The 24,028-nt window shown below is 40.9% G+C and overlaps 1 protein-coding gene across 2 annotated transcripts in view; it reads left to right on the forward strand.

Moving 5' to 3' along the window:
- The window catches only part of dock1 (dedicator of cytokinesis 1), a 455,553-nt gene that overhangs the window by 351,356 nt on the left and 80,169 nt on the right, over nucleotides 1-24,028 (forward strand). For both annotated transcript variants that reach the window (XR_013934788.1, XM_080454394.1), the window contains exons 38-40: nucleotides 12,232-12,351; nucleotides 16,361-16,450; nucleotides 18,364-18,468. Coding sequence is in view for 1 of the 2 variants with exons in the window: in XM_080454394.1 (XP_080310520.1) it covers nucleotides 12,232-12,351; nucleotides 16,361-16,450; nucleotides 18,364-18,468 (315 nt within the window). In the remaining variant the exon portion in view is untranslated. The remainder of the gene's footprint in view (nucleotides 1-12,231; nucleotides 12,352-16,360; nucleotides 16,451-18,363; nucleotides 18,469-24,028) is intronic.

Consider the following 24,028-nt stretch of genomic DNA (forward strand, 5'->3'; position numbering starts at 1 on the left):
AGGCAACAGCTAAAAATCTGAAATAATTGGCTGTCAATGTGTTAAGTAAAACATGTGAGTACTTTTTCCACCTCTGGCGGCACCTCAAGTGGCCCCTATTGTCAGAGTCTGGGATGAACTACTGGAGTCATCCCAGACTCTGAATGATGCGATGGCGCGCCCAGATGCCTTTCGCTTTGAGGTGGCAGGAAAAGCAGGTCGCTGTGACACCTTCTATAGAGCCTACTGCCTTTGTGTCTTTGTTAGAATGATGCGCAGGGCAAGGTTATTATAGTTAAACGAAAACGAACCAAATCACGAAAACTAAAATTGAAAACCATATTTTCGTTAACTGAAGAAAAAACTAAAACAAACTGAAATTATAGAAAAAATGCCCTTTGTTTTCCTCATTGATTGTCCAACTGAATATATTTATGTATATGTTTAAATTGTATTTTTTGTTTAGTTTTTATTACACAATACTTACTCTGACCTTTTTGAATCCTGCACCTGACAAATAACCCAAAGTATGAAAAAAAAGAACACTAAGTAAAACTAAGTGTTGTCACAAAAATAAAAAATTAAAACTAGCAAACCAGCTCTAAAAACGAATTAAAACTAACTGAATTAGAAAACGAATTGTCAAAACGAACTAAAACTAAACTATAATAAAAAATCGAAAACTATTGTAACCTTGACGCAGGGTTCAATTTGTAAAAACAAAAATCTACTGTATGTCGGGTGGAAACCTCATATGTCAAAAAAAAAATTTACTTTTCAGGATTCAAATTCAAAAATGGCAAAAGTAGCAGATCTACAAGATCAAAACGTGATGCTTGGTGCCCTGTTTTGAGCTTGTGGATCTGCTACTTTGGATGCCTTCGTGTGACGCTGTAGTATGATCAAGTACAGCGTTCATTTACGAAAAAAACACAAACAGTTAAAATATGGAGATACTGTAGGAGGCTTCTGCCCGACAGCATCGATATAAATCCTATATACTCAGTAATAGTAGGGCAGTTTAGAAGCTCCGTGAGCACCCCAAAAACACATCTCTGTAACCTGTTTTTTTAGGACCCTAAAGGTGTCTAGTTATGATTTCTTCTTGTTGCCCTGGTCAACTAATGTCCCATGGGGTTTATTTTTAACCCTTTCTGACACCTACCCCCAACCCAAACCATAACATGGTGATAACAGAGAATACCATAACTCTTGAAGTAAACAACATACAGCGACAAATGAACACATTTTTCTATATCATTTTGACCCAAATAATTCATTAAAGTGGTTATTATAAAGATTCAAGCACATCTTGACTCTATTTCAGGACATAAACAGCCAAAAACTAGCAGAAAATGTTCAAATCACAATTATCACATCTATATTTCTCTTTGTACTAAACTTTTAAGGTGTATTATTTTTTACCATATGTTTTTTAGGACCTTTATGGTTAGCCTGGTAAACCCTCCCTCCAGAAATCTCATTTGTATTTTATTTCAGGAGTGAGTCTGGCCTGCAGACCTATATGGGCAATTTGGCTGTGGGCTGGAGCTGGGCGGGAGTAATGTAGCTTTGATGTCCAAGTGGCCCTTTGATGTCCAATTAAGCCACTTTAGGCTGCAGTGATTATCACCAGGAGTAATTGGTTTGTCTTTGATGTTAATGAGCAGCTTGTATGAAAGGTGTATTGATTAATGACGTGTGAACCACTCAGGTTCCACCTGATTGGCCTACCCCCGCTGTCAATCACAAAACAATGAGCGAGGACGCTGATTGGCTCGGTTATTTGGTAATGCACTAGAAACGCCCATACAAGCCTTCATGCCAGACTCACTCCTGGAATCAAATGGAAATGAGATTTCCGGAGGGAGGGTTTACCAGGCTACTTTATGGTGTCTAATTAAGATTTATTCTTGTTGCCCTGGTCAAATAATGGCCCATGGGGTTCATTTTAACCCTTTCTGAAACCTATTCCCAATCAAACCATAAAATGGAGACAGAAAATACATAACTCTTGAAGTAAACAACCTACAGAGACAAATGAACACATTTTTCTATATCAATTGGACCCAAGGAATTCATTGAAGTGGTTAATATTAAGATTCAAGCACATTTTGACTCTATTTCAGGACAGAAAGGTCCAAGTCCTGATGGTTTGATATGGTCGCTGACCTATAACGGAATGACGCTATAGGGCTGATAGCCTACTCGACTTAGTCTATCGTTAAGTCTCTCTAGTCTTAATGTGGTGAATCCATCCATCCATCCATCTTCATCCACTTATCCAGAGGGTCTTGGAGGGAACAGTTCCAGCAGAGAATCCGTCTTCCCACATCAGCCACTTACCTCTGGGGAATCCCGGGCGTTCCAACTTCCAAGGCCAGCATGGAGATATAATCTCCACTGGTCCTTGGTCTACAAATGTCACTGTGAACCACATGATGTTTTTATTTTTCTTCATCTGCATTTTCTCCGGAGAGCCATCATCTTTCAATTCATCATCTTTCTCTTTATCATCATGTCATAATCTTCTTATATTAGATGCTTGGACCCTGTTGCCACTTGCAGTTTATTTATTTATTTATTTATAGTGGGATCACATGTTTGTTTCTCTTTTTACAGGCCTATGTTGTTTTCAGTTATTGTTGGCAGTCATGACAGCCAGTTCCCACCTGATGTTATGTGGGAGTTCAGACTGCTCCAGACGGTACTGAATAACTGCCAGCTTGCATAACATCTTCAGATTAGACATTAAATCTAAGATATACAGGTCATCAGATATGTGCCATCCTCCAAAGACGATAATACGATCTCCCACCATGCAACAAACCATCCCAGACATCCCACACGGGGCTTTTCCTTTGGGCTTAACCTTCTTCCATGAGCAGGTCTGTGGATTGAATTTCCACAGATCATTGAAGTTCTGGTTGTCCTTGTTGCCACCAAATATGTACAGCTCTCCATTGTAGGCAAAGGCTGAATGACCCTGGCGTCCTCTTGGAAGACGCTGTGCAGGGGTGCTCAGCCAGCAGTTGGTCTCTGTGTCAAACACTCTGATGTCGTTGTAGTATTCCCCCGGGCCCCCGCAGCCCCCAAATACAAACATCTTAGTCCCGATGATGGTGGCAGAATGAAATGTTGAGGCAGGCGGTGGTGTTCCTCTGGTGTTAATTAAAGACCAGACCATTGTGGTGGTGTCCAGCTTGTAGATGTCATTAGTGCGTCCAGTCAGCTGGTTGTATCCTCCATGAACATACATGACCTTCCTCAAGACACAGGCTGAGTGGGAGCACCTCCTCCCTGGAAGAGTACCAGAAATATTGGGTTTGGACCATCTGTGGTTGTCAACATCAAATGAATAAAGCACATTACAGTAAGGATATCCCCCCCAGACATAGACCATATCTTCTACCAGAACAGCTGGGAAGGGAACCTCAAGGTGATGTTGTTCTCCTCTTCCACTCCTCCTCTTCAGTGGGGCCAACTTCACCCAGCGTAGAGATACTGTGTTCAACATGTGGACTTCAATCTGACCATGGCTGTTCCTGTTACTGCTACTGTAACCTCTAAATGAGTACACCTTGTGTCCGACTGCCACAGCAGCGCAGAGGTAATAACCATCTCCTCCTTTCAGATGTATCGTCCAGTGAAACATTTCACACACCAGCACCACTGTGAATCAGAGCAACTAATATACAGAAGAGGTTAGAAGGCAGGGGATGTTGTTGCTACAATTTGCTGAAGGGAGTTATGTTGGAAAATAGAAAATAAAACATTTAAAAGGACAATTGTATTGGATGTGATGACGATGTTGTGATGTCATTCCTTGATGACATAATTATATGGAATAGCTAATGACGTTACTCCTTAGAACTACTGCATCATCTGGTATGGAGATAATTACCTTCAGTCATCGCGGTTTTGCCGGACGAAGGACCAAATTTGTAATGGAGAATATTGTGTTGTACGATGTAATCTGTCCTAATCGTACCTTAGGGTGCTGGTGTTGGCGAGTGCGTTACTTAAGCCTCGGTGAAGAAGGTGGTAGCGGATCCCAAGATGGAGGGCGAGGGTTTAATCCTTGAACTTACGATGGCAAGATGGTAGAAATGGAAGTAGCCCAATATTGGTGAGACTTGGGTGTTTAAGTTCCAGGTCCTGATGGTTTGATATGGTCGCCGACTATTGCTGCCTATAACGGGATAACGCTAGTTAGTTATTATTTTGGGGGGTCACGGCCTGAAAGGTTTGAGAACCACTGGTCTAGAGGTGTAACCTCGAGTCACATGACTTGGACTCCAGTCATAGATTTGATATCTTCAGAATCAGTTTGCCTAAATACAGCCTAAATCCAAACATAATATCATGACACAATGTACTTGAAACAAAATGTTCTGGACATGTCACTCAACTTGCCCTGATTATTGTGGAAGACTGGCTTATCTTTACCTGGAACTTGATTTGGGCATTTGGGGCAGAGGTTCAGCTCTGGCATTCAGGGAGTGTGTGTGCACAGTTTTGCTGCGATCAAGCCAACGGTGCCGGAGTTAGCTTTTCACAGACGGACGGACGGACGGACGGACGGACGGACGGACGGACGGACGGACGGACGGACGGACGGATGGACGGACAGACAGGGTGCAAAACATATTCTCGGCCATGCCTTTTGGCCTGGCGGAGACAATGAAAGGATTGCAGTTTCTGAAATGTGCTTCTCTTTCTGTCCTAAAGAATGTCTAACTAGGCAGCAACGCATGGACTAGGGATCTCAGGGGGTGACTAATTTCAGGATCGCCTCATGAATTCTGGTTTAGAGCTACATGAGTACAGCGAGGTTTCTCATTTTGGCAGCCAATCAATATGTAGCACACCGGCATTATGAAGAGGTAGTAGGGCAGTTTAGAGGCTCCGTGAGCACCCCAAAATGATGATGGTCAGGGGTGGCAGAAAACGGAGGTATTTTGGAGCCTGTCTGGTCTTGTGGGCCAATTCTGCCCCTATCTCTCATTGACCTGTTGGCTGCTGGTGTCATCAGTGATGATGATGATGATGATGAGAGGGAAGAGGATGAGGTGGAGTTTGATGATGAGATGGATGATACTGATCAGTGTAATTATGTTTTTATTTAAGAAAGTTATATTATGCCTTTATTATAAGCCAGAATTTGATAGTTGTGTGTTTTTCACCAATAAAGAATGGTTGTACCATGTCAGTGACCTTTCCATTAGATTCCTGGTGTAAACATTCTTTGAAAAAGTGGGTTTATTTGTCTTTGTACGTTGTCTGGTTCAGATATGAAAACGTCACTCCTGTGGACATCGATTTAAAATGGTCACCAAATGAACCCCGGGACATTAGTTAACCTGGGCAACAAGAAGAAATCTTAACTAGACACCATTGAGGGTCCTAAAAAACATGGGGTAAAGTAGAATACACCTTAAGTATTTAATAGGATTAATATAGATGTGAATGTGAACATTTTCTGTTTGCCATTTCTGTCCTGAAATAGTCAAGACCTGCTTGAATCTTAATAATAACCACTTTCATGAATTCCTTGGGTCAGAATTATATATAGAAATGTGTTCATTTGTCTGTATGTTGTTTACTTCAAGAGTTATTGTATTTTCTATTGTCTCCATTGTATGGTTCGGGTTGGGAATAGGTGTAACAAAGGGTTACAATAAACCCCATGGGACATTATTTGACCAGGGCAACAAGATTAAAACTTAACTAGACACCTTTAGGGTCCTAAAAGACATATGGTAAAAAATGATAATACACCTTTAAAATGTAGTACAAAGAGAAATATAGATTTGATTTCAAAATATTCTGCTATTTCTTTGCTGTTTCTGTCCTGAAATAGAGTCAAAATGTGCTTGAATCTTAATATTAACCACTTCAATGAATTCCTTGGGTCCAAATGATATAGAAAAATGTGTTCATTTGTCTCTGTAGGTTGTTTACTTCAAGAGTTATGCATTTTCTGTTATCTCCATTTTATGGTTTGATTGGGAATAGGTGTCAGAAAGGGTTAAAATGAACCCCATGGGCCATTATTTGACCAGGGCAACAAGAATAAATCTTAACTAGACACCATAAAGGTCCTAAAAAACATATGGTAAAAAAGAATACACCTTAAAAGTTTAGTACAAAGAGAAATATAGATGTGATAATTGTGATTTGAACATTTTCTGCTAGTTTTTGGCTGTTTATGTCCTGAAATAGAGTCATTTTCTGTTATCACCATGTTATGGTTTGGGTTGGGGGTAGGTGTCAGAAATGGTTAAAAATAAACCCCATCGGACATTAGTTGACCAGGGCAACAAGAGGAAATCATTACTAGACACCTTTAGGGTCCTAAAAAAACAGGTTACAGAGATGTGTTTTTGGGGTGCTCACGGAGCCTCTAAACTGCCCTACTAGAAAGAGGCCCCAGGGCGCTATACTAGATCTTCTCCTTTTTCCCCATCTGCACCAAATTTAGAAAAGGTATGCGTGCCAAGGTCAATACATTAACATAAATGTAAAATAAATGAGCTTGTAGGTCTGCTAATTTTTTGTTATTATCGTGGACTGTTTTGCAAATCTTTGAATATATATATGTTTTAAAGCGAACATTTTTTACTCCGATCTGTGCACCTTGGGGTCCCTGGAACAACATATTTTGAGATGCGGCCAAATACATATAATTTTTGGGGGTCCTTGACATGGAAAAGTTGGAGCACCACTGACTGACATTCTTGAGAGCCTGCTCCCTTGGTATCTATAGAAGTGTATGACTGCAGCAAGACAGATTGTGTTGTGGCCCTCGCCTTCCACTGTGACATCCAGCATGGATCGCATATTATATACAGTATATGGTATCTCCTTGCATGGATATCGTTGCTATCGGACAGAAACCTTGTCTAAATTTTTCAGCTTTTTTTGTGATTTTTTTGGGGGGGTAAATTAATGTCCTACTTTAATGTACAAGAGTGTCACACAAAAGCAGCAAAAATAGCCAGTCCACAAGCTCACAACACGATGCATCGCAACACGTCGTGAGCTTGTGGATCTGCTATTTTTGTTATTTTGAAAAACATTTTAAAGGCAAAGTGTGTGTCTCTGGGTTTTAGTATTGAACCAATGAAAAGTATTAAAGAGTTTATGACTAAATAATAACTACATTGGATCCATTGGAACACAGGTTTCTTTTTTGTCCATTTCCTGAAAAATAACAGATTTGGACATATACAAGGTTTCAATATGCGACAATATGGTATGTCCTTTGCTTGAATCTGGAATACAAATAAATAAAAACGTCTTCTGAAAATGATAGCGCATTGGTTGATCCAGGCTGGCGGTGGTGTTGCTGTCAAACCTTACGGTATATATGCTATATGCCACCATCCAAATAAAAATGTTCTGTAAAAAATACAAATAAAATGCAGACACTGTACATTTCCCACTACCTGGGTTCCTGAAACGTACACAGATATTGGAGTGATTTCCCTTTTGGCTTTTATTCAAAAATCGCTTCTCACTCGCCTCTCATCCGTGTTTGCATAAAATAGCTGAACACTTTGCATTCAACTTCAACTATATATTTTTCCCCCACACAGAAAATAGTCACCACAGCACTTGTCAAAAATTGTTGTTGGTGTTGTTATTATTCTAATTCCGGCAGCTGCGGCGTGCCCATATGTTACAGCACTCTCAGACAGAGACAGAGAGACACACACACACACACACACACACACACACACACACACACACGCACACACAAAATTAGATTGATTTTATTCCATCACGGACCCCGGTCAAAGCCTTTCTTCTTGAATAAGCTGTGTCATGTCGTCTTTGCAAAGCGGCTCGCGGCCGTGAACGATGACTTGGCGTGATTCAGTGTATACGTCCAACCCGGCGTATATCGTGCACGTCCCGTCCACCTGGTCATTCATTATTTTCATAGATAGGGAGCCCTGGGAGTGTGATAAGGCCTTCTTTGTAAAAAAGATGGTTGAATTTTAAAAGCGCTATATACATATACAGTAGGGCCGCTATAGTGATGTGTCAGCATTTTAACCCATTAAAGCCGGGAACGCATCTGTCATTTTTAGATTTCTTTGGCTATTCAAAAATAGCTGATCTACAAGCTCATAGTGTGGCGTGAAAATGTGTGCAAGTATTTGAATATATATATATATATATATATATATATATATATATATATATATATATATATATTTTATTTTTTTTAAGCGAACATTTGTAACTCAAATCTTTTCTTCTGGGGGTCCCTGGAACAACATATTTTGAGATGGGGGTCCGTGGCCAAATACATACCATTTTGGGGGTCCTTGACATGAAAAAAGTTTGAGAACCACTGATAAATTATTTGTAGTTCTCAAACCTTTTTCATGTCAATAGCAAGTTTTTTTTCAAAAAAAAATTAGGATTTAGAAGACATTTGTAGAATCCCCCCAGAAGCAAAGAATTGAGTTAAAATGTTAGCTTTAAAAAAATATATATATTCAAATATTTGCACACATTTTCACGATTTTTCAAAAATAGCAGATCTACAAGCTATTTTTTTTTGCAGATCTACGAGCTTGTAGATCTGCTATTTTTCAATAGCCAAATAAATCAATAAAATGACACAGATGCATTCCCGGTCTTAATGGGTTAGAAAAGCTCGCTCTCGATCCAGACGCTGTCTGGATCGCTGGCCGCTCCTGAATAAAATGGATCTCCTTTTATTTCTTTAACCGCTTACGTGCCGCCGCGGGCCAAGAGCCGCCGTGTAATAGAATCAATAGGCGAAGCCGGGCGTCCGCCCCGACATTCTTTTCACGGCCACGAAAGTGCAAAGCAATTACTTTTTATCACCCCCCCCCCTTCACCATGTCATATGTAAATGTCCCCGGCTTTACCATTTACAGCGACATGGGGCGGTAACTCCAACAGCGTACAATTGGTTCCATTTGTACTGCTGTCGGAGTTAAATTAACACTCGGCGGTTGTATGAGCGTGGAGGGCACAGTGGTGGAAGAAGTACTCGGATATTTTCCTTAAGTAGAAGAAGCAATACCACAATATATAAAAATACTCTGCTATAAGTGAAAGGCCTGTGTTCAAAATGTTACTTGAGTAAAAGTACCAAAGTGTTGCCTAGGTATAAAATAGGGCTAAAGTGGTTGATGTATGTTTTATATAATATAATAATGTATATCTGCAAAGTAAATAACTAAAGTGTTGGAGTAAAAGTACAATATTTGTCTCTGAGATGTAGTGGAGTAGAAGTAAAAGTACAGAAAAGTGGAAATACTCCAGTAAAGTAAAAAATACCTCAACATTTTACTTAAGTACAGCACTTGAGTAAATGTACTTTGTTACTTTACACCACCGGTGGCGGGGGCCGTCTTCACGCCGTTCGCCCGCCTCGCGCTTGGATGTCAATTACGGCACGGCGGTACGGCGGTAATGAATCAGGGCTGACAGGCCTCCGCTATAGTAGGAGGGTAAAAGGCGTCCTGGAAGGCGTCGGCCAATCAGAATGTCCGCCCTTCCCGTTCGCCGAGCGGGCCTTTTTACCACTCAGGATACTCATTATTCTCTGTGTGGCGTGGAAAAACACAGCAGGATGGAGTGAAGGCTCAGCAAATTTGAACCCTTTGAACTGCCTCTCTGTTCTCATATAGACAGCATTATACAGTATAAATAGAATCAAGAATCAAGACGGTTTTATTTTTCACTAACTTAGTACAAGCAGTGAAATGTTGTTGGGATTTTCTTTTTTTTTGGAACATTCTAAACATAATATATCAAGCAAGAGAAGAAATATATATGGTGAGAAACAAATATAGGATCTAAGCATTAGCTTATCAATGTGCAGCGGTTCCAGAAGTGTGCAGGTAATGTGCATATACTGTACATATCTAACAGTTCAGATAATGTGCATATAAATATCTAACAGTGCAGGTAATGTGCATATACTGTACATATCTAACAGTTCAGATAATGTATGCATATCTAACAGTGCAGGTAATGTGCATATAACTATAGATATGTAATCAATAGCAGCAATGTCACAGTCAATGTGCAAGGAGCGTATACATAGAATGAGAGTCGAATGTGCAATGATAGATACTTTATTTGTCCTTGGCGGAAATTCATTTTGCGCCTAGCACACAAAAGTCACAACACATAAATACACGATACACAGACGGATCACACAATACATTGACAATACTACACAGCTCCTATAGAATAGGCCACCAGTCATAGTTCAAGAGGCATCTCACATATCACATTACAACGTTTTATGCGCATAACTGAGATAGGGCCTGTTTGTTCAGACGTTCCTATACTTGTGGGGACTGTTGCTCTACCCTCCTGTGCCACTGCTGCCCCGTGTATTATGTATGCTTAGTGCAATTCCCGTTCGGAAACATGTGTCAGTTCAGTGCGGGGCCCATTTCCTTGGCCCCCGGCAGTGCTGGCACTTGCAGTGTTCTTGAGAACCGCTGATCCGATCTACTTCACACACGACACACACGCACTCCCTCAGGTCCTCAGCCACACACACACACACACACACACACACACACACACACACACACACACACACACACACACACACACACACACACACACACACACACACACACACACACACACACACACACACACACACAAGTGTTGTAGTCAATTGCATGAGCGCTTCTCCAGATAATACCAAGGACAGACATGCGGACATGTATTCATACATACATTTATACACACAGCACGGCAGGTCTTTCTTGAATGTATAGATACATAGTATACTGCAGTGGTGGAAAGTAACTAAGTACATGTACTCAGGTACTGTACTTAAGTACTTGAGTATTTCCAATTTCCAATACTTTTACTTCCACTCCACTACATCTCAGAGGCAAATTATTGTACTTTTACTCCACTACAATTATTTGAAAACTTTGGTTACGAGTTACTTTGCAGATATAAATGATTATAAAACATACATACATACATTTTATACCTAGGCTATTTGAAAATAGCAGATCTACAAGCTCACAACGTGTCGCATCGCGACGCGTTCTGAGCTTGTAGATCTGCTATTTTCAAACATTTTAGTACTTTTACTTTTGGTACTTTAAGTACATTGTGATACCAATACTTTTACTCAAGTAAATTTAGAATTCCGTACTTTTGCTTGTAACAGAGTACTTTTACATTTCGGTGTTGATACTTTTACATAAGTAAAACATTTTAGTATTTTTCCCACCACTGGTTACTTTATATTCTGTAAGAAATGTAAGTAAAGAGCATACAGTATATACAGTATATCGTTGCTGTCGGGGGGGAACCTTGTATGATATGACACTATAATACTCGGTTATAAATGTAAGTAAAGAGCATATACAGTATATATATATATATACAGTATATATGCTCTTTGCACTTGTTTTCTTGCAGAATCCAGTAGATATTGTAATGAGTTATGGCTGTGCTTGCTGGCTGAATCAATAGTATGTGATGTGGTTTTGGTAACGGACATTAACAGTGTGGAGGAGCTGCCAGTGGAGCTGCTTTCTCTCTCCTCTGGGGACACTCTGATGATTCACACACTGGACAGCAAGCAAACATTAGCCAAGAAAAGTTTGTGTATCACCACCGCATTAACACTTTAAGACCGGGGACGCATCAGATCTGCTAATTTTGAAAAATCGTGAAAATGTGTGCAAATCTTTGAATACCGTATATATATTTTTAAAGCGAACATTTTTAACTCAAATCTTTGCTTCTGAGGGTCCCTGGAAAAAAATATTTTGAGATGGGGGTCCGCGGCCAAATACGTTTACATTTTGGGGTCCTTGACATGAAAAAGTTTGAGAACCACTGACATAGTAACATACGTTTAAAAAAAAAACTGGATTTAGAAGGCATTTGTAGAATCGGAACCTCAGGCCTTAATGGGTTAATGTACAGCACTCTACTCTACTCCGTGTTGAAACAACTCCACAACACGTCTGTCTTCTCCGCAGTGAGTGGCTGCCAGAGCAGGGCGGGTTGTATCGAATTTTCGAGTGGCTCTCACATGCAGTATGTGTTGTTAGATAGATAGACAACACTCAATGGATTTCTGCGCAGCTTGAAATGGAACCATAGGGTTACGGCGTGGCCTAAAGGCCAATTTAGGATTTTTAAAAGTCTGAGAATCAATACGTATATACGTAGGTGGTCATGCTGGCTATGATGTGTTGTTGTCCACAGTGGTCGGAGGAGGCCTGTGCTGCTCACCTGACCCAGAGAGACGGCTACCAGGCCACCACGCAATGCCAGCTCAAGGACCAGCTCTACCAGCAGATCATCAACTACTTTGACAAGGGCAAGGTACGTATACTGTACAGCTGCTGTTGGGATAGAAGTGGGCCCAGATTTAGCATACAGCATGGGTCTTCAACAGGGGGACCTGTAAGAGGTCCTCGGAGTTACTACAGGGGCATCATCAAGTCTTTGTGTGATAGGAATTTTTTTTTCTTTCTTTTTTGTATTAACACATCGGGTGCCAAACACGGTCTGAACCGTGTTTGCGCAGAGTAGCGGTCCGGTGCCGAACACGGTCCAGACCGTGAAATATGTCTTTTTGTTTTTTTCGTTTTTCTCCACACGGGCGGGGCTAGAGCAGCTCTGGGAGTACCCATTGTGATCTTGAGAAGGATAGGCCAGATAGATCACCGGAAAAACAAAAACATGGCTGCCATCCACTTCCTGCCTATTTCCTTCTTTAACCCATTAATACCTGGAACGCATCTGTGTCACTTTAGATGTCTTTGGCTATTCAAAAATAGCAGATATACAAGCTCATAGCGCGGCACCGAGTGCCGCGCTACGAACTTGTATATCTGCTATTTTTGAAAAATCTCGAAAATATTTTTTTTTTATTTTTTTCAAAAAACTGTTAGGATTTAGAAGACATTTCTAGAATCTTCTCAGGTCTTAATGGGTTAAAACACCTATATCTCCGAATCTGTTTCCGGTGGGGAAAACCGGTCATGCGCGATGCGCGATCCCCCCCCATTGTAACTCGCGAGTGAAATGTTATCGTTCCAGGCTGTAGCCAGGGTCATCGCGCAACATGAATGGATGTTTTTTTTTACATGGATTTGCTCCTCGTGGAGTCTAGAGCTTTAAACAGCAAAGCGCAGTCAATGGGGAGAATGCTGGCACCCAACGTAAGTTGTTATGAAAAAATGCTGGCACCCAATGTGTTAAAGACTTGAACCCTATAGCATGCCTATTCTGGGGGGGGGGGACATTTGTAGAAAATAGCCGATTTACAAGCTCATGTGAGCTTGTAGATCGGCTATGTTCTAAAGATTTTTATACATTTTATACATTTGAAAACTTGTGAAACGGCACATTCTGCATAATGAGTACTTTCTACTTTTGGTACTTTAAGTACATTTTGATAGCAATACTTTTGTACTTTTACTCAAATAAATTGTAAAATTCCGGACTTTTACTTTTAACAGAGTATTTCTACATTGCAGAATTGATACTTTACTTTTACTTAAGAAAAGAAAGTGAGTACTTTTTCCACCACTGTTTAGAACACACACACACACACACACACACACACCCCCACACACACACACACACACACACACACACACACACACACACACCTTTAATTTTAACACGCACGCACATGCCTGTTTCATTACCAGGATATGTGATTGGTCCACTAGGAAGCTGATGATACTATTTTTGGCTCCTTGTCAGCTGTATTAAATCCTCCTCTGGCAGAAGAAGGCAGGTGTTAGGTGTAAGAGTTGCTGAGCAGCACTTTTCCCTTTTATTTCCGCCCGTACCGAACACGGGATGTAAACGATCCCCCTTTTTTTTTACATCATCTGATCTTCTTTCCTTAAATGGGCCGAGTCAGGTGTCCCGCCTGACCACCCAGCCAGCGCACACTTTGACAAACTACCTCTCATTTTTCCCAGTGTCCTTTGCATTTTTGCAGAGAAGTTCACCTACTCCTCCCAAGCTCTCATCTCCTCCTCCCCCTCCTCCCTATCTCCTGGTGTAGGAAATCAACAACCTACAAATGATCAGTCAAAGTTGAGCTGGCCTCAACTTTTTCCAGTGTTTCAATGACAGGGTGGTCAAGAGTGAATGCTAGACAAACTCATACTTGCCATTAACCTGTGTCTCCTGTTCCCTGTGTTATTTTCCCTGGCCTTTTCATTGGCTTCAATGGTAACAGGCCTGGCCATTTTGTCGCTTTATAGCCCCATGTAGACCTATGTATGTATACTTTGGCAATTTGAAAATAGCCAATCTACAAATAGCCGATCTTGTGGTTGCTTTGTGATGCGTTGTGAACTTAGATTTGCTATTTTCACTGGATTTTTATACATTTTACACATTAGAAAACTTGTGAAATGGGACCTTCTGCAATCATGAGTACTTTTACTTTTGGTACTTTAAGTATATTTTTATGCCAATACTTTTGTACTTTTACTCAAGTAAATTTTGAATACCAAACTTCTACTGTACTTGTAATAGACTATGTCTACAATAGGGTATGATACTTTTACTTAAGTAAAACATTTGAGTACTTCTTCCACCCACTGCCTGTGAGATCAGTTCTCTATGATGTGTCTATGACTTATGACTATGCCCCATTGATCACTTTACTTTAGTATCATCAACACACTTAAAGATAGGCTTTTTTTGGGCTATATTCAGTTTCATTTAGGCCATTTCGCAATGGGGGTCCGCTCGCCAGCCAGAGGCTGTGGCTATTTGGGGCTCCCTCACATGGAGAAGTTATAGGGAACCCTGGGGCTAAAGTGTGTATTATTAATTTAGGTTGCACTGTATTTGGTCTGACGTTGTGAACTGAATGTCTAATGGTCTGGTTCTCAACGTCGAGTCCGAGGACCGCCTAGTTACTACAGGGGGGCCACTAAATGTTTTTTTATTAGTAACCACCTTAGGAACCATAGAATTCCTTTTCTGAGGGGAACATTAGCCGAAAATAGTAGATCTACAAGCTCACAACGCCTCGTTTTCGACAAAGAGGTTTGGTGAAGGGGGAAAAAGAGCAGATCAAGTACAAGTTTTCTAACTATTGAGGGTTTAAGTGGTTAACTGTCTGAAAATACACATAAACATGAATCCAACACTGCCGACAGTGCTATCTATTAGGGGTGTGCCGATTTCATGAAACGATACGATACGATATTGGGCTCACAACATCGATACGATATCGATACGATATATGGCACTTTTTTATTATGAAAATATATGCGGGGGGGGGTTGGAAGCAAATGCAAACAAATATTTCTGTTTTGCATTATTCAGACATGCAAACTTGTAGCTTTTCAGCTTCCACTAGCCGTTTTGAATCCAAATAGGGCAATAGTGTGACACCTGACCTGAAAAAAAAACAACATGTTGTCACCCTTTTCACCTCGGGGCTGTTTGCATGCCTGATTATTATTATTGTTGTAAAAAGAAAAAGAAAAAATATATACGGTATATATTTTTTTTTTAAACGATATTTTTTCCCCCAAAACGATACATATCGTCACGAAAACGTATATATCGCGGGACGATATATCGGCACACCCCTACTATCTATGTCTAAGTCTAACCTATCTATGACATCTATGAAAAGGTTTAATCTGCAACATAATGATTCATCTCTCTCTCTCAACTAAGGGATCTTTGCCTGAAAAACGTTAAAGACCTGCTCTAACAGCAATGAGTAATATAGAATATGAATATAGAGCACTATAATGCTTATTTTAACAACAAATATATCACTTACCAAACCTTTTAACCCTTTAAGACCTGGAACGCATCTGTGTCATTTTTAGATTTGAGCTAAAAAGCATTATTTTACACTTTGGGCTATTCAAAAATAGTAGATACAGTATATAAGCTCATAGCGCGGCACCGAGTGCCGCGCTACGAGCTTGTAGATCTGCTATTTTTGAAAAATCGAGAAAAATTGTGCAAAGCTTTGAATATATATTATTTTAAAGCGAACATTTTTTAACTCCAATCTTTGCTTCTGGGGGGTCCCTGGAACAACATATTTTGAGATGGGGGTTCGAGGCCAAATTCATATCGTTTTGGGGGTCCTTGACATTTGAGAACCACTGATATAGAAACATACGTTTTTCAGAATACTGTTGGGATTTAGAAGACATTTTGTAGATGAGTTCCCGGATTGAATGGGTTAATTTCACTCGGAGAGTATACTCTGCAAAATGTCTTGTTAGGTTTTCGGTTGCACTTCCTGGTGCTTAGTGTGAGTGACGTGAGTCATGGATGAGGCTCAAGGTCTTTGACGGTCTCTTTTTGGGTTGTGTCTCTCCAACAGATGTGGGAGGAGGCCATTATCCTGGGGAAGGAGCTGGCAGAGCAGTACGAGAATGAGATGTTTGACTTTGAGCAGCTCAGCGCGTCCTTGGTAAGTAGTGCTCAGTGTTATATTCTCTTCCACGCAATGAAGCACGTCAGGGAAGCAATTAGAGTCGGAAGTTATAATTAACACATTAAGACCGGGAACGCATCCTTGTGTCATTTTAAGATTTCTTTGGCTATTCAAAACTAGCAGATCTACAAGCTCGTAGCACGGCACCGAGTGCCGCGCTACGAGCTTGTAGATCTGCTAGTTTTGAAAAATCTTGAAAATGTGTGCAAATCTTTGAATATATATATTTTTAAAGCGAACATTTTTAACTCAAATATTTGCTTCTTGGGGTCCCTGGAACAAAATATTTTGAGATGGGGGTCCGTGGCTAAATACATATAATTTTGGGGGTCCTCGACATGAAAAAGTTTGAGAACCACTGATATATAGCAACAAAAAAAAATTAAGATTTGGAAGACATTTTGTAGAATCAGCCCATGGCCTTAATGGGTTAAAAGTTCCATTCCACACCACCTCCACAGTGTGTGGTTTATAAATCCTCCCCGAAAAATCTTATCTCTGATCAATACGTGTACATGGACAAGCATTTCCCCCCCGAAAAAAATGTTTTTTTTACTAGAGTTGCTTGCAATACAGCTATGGCACAATTGAAGGCATTGGAATTGCTGTACTCAGAGCCTCGTCAAAGAAATTAAAATGCAGCAAGATCCAAATTTAGTCATTCTGAAGGAAAAACAGATTGGGGAGGAAGGGCAATTACAACTACAGCAGCATGCTTTATTATACAGTAGATTAGAATCAAATTACAGACAGACGGACAGACAGACAGACAGACAGACAGACACGACCACGACCACGACCACGACCACGCCCACGGCCTCATTCCAGAGATCCTCATCTCCAGCCTATTAACTTTACACACCTGTTCCTCCTTAGTCCACTCCTATATATACCCCCCTCTTCCACGCTGCCAGCAAGCAGTATTGTTTGGCTCTAGACACTAGCAGCTTCACACGGCCCGTCCGTGTTTGCCCTTGTTTATAGTTTCTCTGAACTTTGCCTTTCCCACTTGTACCTTTGTTGGACTTTATTAAACCCCCTTGAAACCTGCGCCTGCATTCAAGAATGTCATTACACAGACAGCTCAAGTATTTTTTTTTTAAAACACACCTTTTTGCATCGGTCTTTGACATCATCTAGTCTGAACCAATGCTACCTTACAGCCATCTAGCTCATTGATTTGTATTGTAAATCATCGTTTTGTGTGATTTGTATGCATGTGTGTATACTGTACATTGCAGTACTTGTTTTATTACTGACCTTGTACAGCCCTTTGGGACATGTTTTGTGATATTGGGCTGTAATAAAATGTTACCTGACTTGACTTATGTAGTATAACTCAAGCAGTGGTGGAAAGTAACTAAGTACATTTACTCAAGTACATCTCAGAGGCAAATATCATACTTTTACTCCACTACAATTATTTGAAAACTTTAGTTACTAGTTACTTTATAGATTTTGATTATTATTACAAAACATACAGTACCCACTCCAGCCCTATATACATTTCGGCCATTTGAAAATAGCGGATCTACAATCTCACAACGCGTCGTGTATATCTGCTATTTTCAAAATATTTTAATACATTTTATACATATGATACCTTGTGAAACGGGGCATAATGAGTACTTTTACTTTTGGTACTTTAAGTATTTTGAAACATTTTACTTTTGTACTTTTCCCCAAGTCAATTTTGAATTCCTGGACTTTTACTTGAGAGTAAAATGTATTTCTACATTGCAGTATTGATACTTTTACTTTAACTTTTTCCACCACTGAACTCAAGTCACAAAGTGCAGTATTATTCTGTACAGTGTGTATTATTGTCCACAGTGTGTGTGTTGAGCTCCATTGATGTGTTGTTGTCGTTGTGTGTTTTCCCCACACAGCGGAAACAGGCCCAGTTCTACGAGAACATAGTCAAGGTCATCAGACCCAAGCTAGACTACTTCGCCGTGGGCTACAACGGCGTGGGCTTCCCCTCCTTTATCCGGGTAGGTGCACACACACACACACACACACACACACCCCCACACACACACACACACACACACACACACCGCTTGTAAAAATCTATGTGAAAGTACTTTTTTAACCCATTAAGACCTGGAACGCATCTTTGTCACATCTTGATTCGAGCTAAAAAGCATTATTTTACACTTCGGCTATTCAAAAATAGCAGATATACAAGCTCATAGCGCGGCACCGAGTGCCGCGCTACAAGACTACGAGACACAGCAACAGAGAGAGAGAGAGAGAGACAGACAGACAGACAGACAGACAGACAGACAGACAGACAGACAGACACACACACACACACACACACACACACCGTACATTAGGAAGTAAGCCATCGGGGGAGGATCTGTGTTATTCTCATGTATATCCAGGTTCTGGTATAGCAAGAAAATGCAGTATAGTCTACTTTATTTTGTCGCGGGCACGGAGATGGTATGGTGTTACACACCGCATGGTAGACGTCCGATTCTGCAACCTGCCATTATCGCAGTGATGGCAGGACGCAACGGACATCAGCAGAATTTGATCGGTAACCAAATGCGGTGTGCTTTTAACAAATCACACACACACACACACACACACACACACACACACACACACACACACACACACACACACACACACACACACACACACACACACACACACACACACACACACACACACACACACACATAGAGAGAGAGAGATGTAACGCTGAAGTAATCAAATTAGCAGCGGGTGTTGTTTGTTTTTACTTGAGTTGGAACAGCGTGTCTGTGTCCACGCAAGCGCTGTGTAACTCGAAACTTACGACGCATATAAGCTCTATGCACAGCAGCCATATTGTGAAGAAATTCACAGGTGTTGTCAATGATACTAATGAAGGCTCTGTTCCATTATGGTAAAAAAAAAAAGAGTCAGGGTGCTGATATTGTGCATATTGGGTCACTGGAAACACTTTGCTACACCAGTGGGTCTACAATTGGGGTCCAGGGACCCTCATGGTTCCTTGAGGGGGTTGAGGTTCCAAATGGCCCCTTACGGGTGTGTAACTCTGAGAATGTACAAATGGAATTACGGGTCCATTTGGTTCCATTTGTACATTCTCAGAGTTATGGGGGTCGTGGAAATTAAAAGGTCTGAGAAATGCTGTGCTACACTAAATGGAACAGAGCCTTCATTAGTATCATTGGTAACGCCTGTGTTACCAATGCATAGAGCCTATTGTGCCTAAAGGGCAAAATGTTGGCAAAAATGGCAAACATTGGCAAAAACACAAATATTGATTATTATAAGTGGAGATTTATCTTGTAATGACCAGGAAAACGTCCTCACAATGCCTTATTTTTCAAATTCTTCTGTATTGTTTGTGGGGGCATTTGGCACTCACAAGTATAGTAATGGAAGTACACACACACACAGTCAAACAACGTTATGCAACACGTGTGCGTGTTTCTATCGGTTCCGCTGACGCCATTCCGCTAAGGCGTGGGTGTGAATGACGCTCGCCGAGACGGCCGATCGATAGGTTTTCCCAGCGGCGAGCACAACAGTCACACGACCTTGGCCGTGGAGACGTACGCAGTATGTCCTCCTCCTCCGACGCGGCTCAACTCCCACAGAGCTCTGGCTCTATTGTAACAACGGGAGGCGGCGTTTATAGCAGTCACTGCCAACAGGACGGCTTCTCCTTCTCAGTCAACCTGTTCGTCACGCTACAGAAAACAATGAATCATTATGAAGCAGCTGTTCTTAGTTAGTGTGGGCAGCAGAGAAGCTCCCAAAAACTTTGCCAGAGAGAGAGAGTGAGAGAGAGAGAGCTACGTAGAAGCCTTTTAGAGAGAGAGAGAGGGTGAGAGTGTGAGACACAGAGAGAAAGACCAAATGGACCCGCTAATGTCTTTGTGTCATCACTTCCAAGTTCACTTTCCTTTTTATCCTTTGTCCTTTATGAGATGTCTCTCCCGATTGGATAGAATTGGTATCCTGAACTGAAAATGTATTTTCTGTTTACTAAAGAGAGCCGGAGACACGGGGAGACGCCTCTTATTGAACAAAACGCTGTATAGCATTGAATCAGAATATATAGAGCAACTGTTTATTTAATTTAGAGCTTATTTTACCTTTTTAGAAGAAGGCCGATGCACACCTCAAAGGTTGGTGACAGGTGCGTAGGACAAAAGGTGCATATGTTCAGAGAGAGATGTTTGATAATGACTTCAAAGAAAAGGACCCGCACACTGTCTGGAACTTCCCCAAAAAATGTGCTCTTTATTTGTCTGTTCTGATGAAGGTCTAACGACCGAAACGTCGAATAAAGAGCACTTTCTTTTTTTTGTCATTATCAGAGATCCCCTTCTGAGCTTATTTTAACAAAAGAAAATCAGCATCTTTAAAATCATCACAACTCTATGACTTCTCAGCCAATCTTCTTTCTCAGAGTGAACATCAGTTGAAAATGTGGTGCTCAGACCACAAAGAGCCACTCTCAGAGTGTACAAAATGGTTCCATGTGTACACTCTGAGAGTTACAGACCTGTAAGGGTCCATTTGGACCCCTGGTGGTCCCTGGACCCGACATTGAGAACAAGTGTTCTTTGTTTTTCCTATTTTCATTCAATTGGCAGCATTTTAACCAGGACCAGGGGAGTCAGCGCAGGTATACACATCCTGGGATATCAGCGCCAAAAAAAATGCTATTTTACTCTTTAATTGACCTGTCTGGTTAACCAAAGAAAAGTAAGAAATGCAACATCAGGGTTTAAGTGTACCGCCTCAGTTGATCGTATTGGAAAATACAATAATAAAACATTAAAAAAATCTGTTATGCAACAAAAAAAAAAATGCAAATTGTTCCGTACACACACACACACTCAGCCCCCCGGTACACATCAGCCTCCTACTGTATGCGACCCCAGCTTTCTCTAAATTGTTTTGTCTTGCCACTGAACATTGGTTATTGGATGAAGTGTTTGTTGAAATGCAGCCAAATAAACCCGGGCAGCATTTTTTATCATATAAAGGCAAGCCGTAAATATAATAAAGTGCTGTATATAGTTTGCACTGTAGTTACAGCAAGTATACTTCTGAACCTGACGGCTTCACTTTGTTCAAGGTCGGTGCTATAGCGGCGTGTTAGCGGGATCACAGGAGAACGGACCCGGCGGCAGACGCTGAGGCGGTACAGGTGCAATTAAAATGGATGTATTAACCCATTCAATCCGGGCACGCGTCTGTGTCACTTCAGGTTTCTTTGGCTATTCAAAAATAGCAGATCTACAAGCTCATAGCGCTTGTAGATGTCAAGGACCCCCAAAATTATATGTATTTGGCCGCCGACCCCCATCTCAAAATATTTTTTTTCCAGGGACCCCCCAGAACCAAAGATTTGAGTTACAAATGTTTCCTTTAAAAATACCGTAATTTTCACACTATAAGCCGCACCTGAATATAAGCCGCAGCAGCTAAATTGAATGATTTGTACATATATAAGCCGCACTGGACTATAAGCCGCAGGTGTAAAATCCATATATTTAGGAGGTCCCCTAGTGGCCGTTAGCTGTAAAAATCCATAGATAAGCCGCACCGTTATATAAGCCGCAGGGTCGAAACATTTGAAAAAAGTTGCGGCTTATAGTCCGAAATTTACGGTATATATATATATTTGCACAAAATAATGTTCAAGATTTTTCAAAAATAGCAGATTTAGAGTTTGTATATCTGCTATTTTTAAATAGCCAAAGTATAAAATATGGATAAAGTGGTTACACAGATGCGTTCCCGGTTTGAATGGGTTAAAATAACAGGAGGCCAAGGTCGAGAGCAGGCTTGGTGCAGCCAGGGCTTCAGACTTGGGAAGGCCGTCCAATAATAACAGACGAACTGAATCCAAATAGAGAGAGCGGGCGGAAAGCCAGGAGCCAAAATCCAAATACAGGCACAAGGTTAAAACCGCAGGTCAGGCAGGCAGAAAACATTAGGTTATGCATGTAACCCCCCTGTTTTATGAACCATGAGGAACGACCACGCTATGGGAAACAATTAAAATAAACATTAGAAAAGTACACTCCTGTGACCTGGTCTCCTCCAGGACAGGCCTGGCTTAAAGGTTTCATGACATTCAGTTTTACAACACATTAAAAGTATTTATCATGGTCCTTCAAATGTGTATTAAAAGTTTTAACTGAAAAATCCACTCCAGTGATCCATGGCAGGATTTTTTCTCTCTGATTTCTAAAGCCTTTTCAACTGAAATGAAAAAATAAATCTTTGCCTGCGGGTGTCGCTGTTGAGGGATTTTGACTGTCAATCATCGCCTCTGCTCCCCCCCCCCCCCCAAAGGAATGGATAGAGGAGGGGCGGGATTAATGGGCTGTGACATCAAAGTCCAGGGGCCAATCACAGATTACTTTTCAGCCTAATTATTCAGAAAACCCCAGACCACAGAAAATCCACTGAATGTTGAAAGTTCCGATTTTTTGGGGTCTAATTGCGGTCATAAAACCCCCCCAAAAACATTTTTTTTTTTAAAGTGAAAATGAATGTCATAGAACCTTTAAAGCACAGGCTTTAAGGGCTGTTTGTTCTGGGGGGAACTGACTGAATCTGGTGCAGCCCAGGGCGCACCACGAAGGGTTAATCCGGCCGTGTCTTTGGAAGGCCAATTGGAATGGAATCTGGATAACAATCTGAGAACGCGGTAGAAAACGGCTTTGCATAATGATTGCATCATACTTTTTTTTTGTATTACACGACCTACGGTTCAAGAGTTAGAGGCCAAAAATGTGAAGCATGCTGTTAAAGCGCCACCATGAGGCCGATGTGGGGTACAGTGTCTTCTTTGGTGTACTGGGAGTGTGCGTGCAAAGTTTCATGGCAATCGGACGCTGCGTTTATGATTCGTGGCATTTTGTGCAACTTTCAAAAGCCAATGACAGATGCATCTTAATACGTATAGATTTGTGTGAGTTTTGAACAAAATGTGTAGGACTAGTAGTCAAAAGTGTGTTTTGATGAAAACGCTAAATCCCCTGCACCACCCGAACGCCCTCACAACAGTAGTACTGAGTCTGAAACCGTAAACATATTGTTAAAAAACTAAATGTTTTCCATTTGTGTGAGTCACTCTTGGACAGACTGAAATAATAGATGCTTGTTGCAGGTTGAAGAATAGAATATCTACTCCGGGTTTGGTTAGGTTTCAAATTAAAGCTTGATTTGTTTTCTTCTTTTTACAGAGATGTGTAAATGAAAAGAAAACTAAACTTGCAACTTACAATAAAATAAGACAAAATAAATCTCCCGCACGCAAGCAAGGTCTAAAGACTGTGTGCTTCTCAGTCTGTCCTGACGCACCTTTCCTTATCCCATTAACTCATTCCCTGCCAGACTTATTTCTGGCTGTGTTTGCCCACTGCCAGCGATTTAGTGTTTTTTATAACTTTAAAAAAATTGCATTTTTATTTTTTTCATTATGATCGCAAGTCCAATCGTTTCTAAACACACCCGCGATCCGTGCACGCCGCTCAGACAACAAACATTCCGACCGAGGCG

The sequence above is a fragment of the Gymnoscopelus braueri genome (genome assembly GCF_963280865.1).
Source record: "Gymnoscopelus braueri genome assembly, chromosome: 17".
NCBI lineage: Eukaryota > Metazoa > Chordata > Actinopteri > Myctophiformes > Myctophidae > Gymnoscopelus > Gymnoscopelus braueri.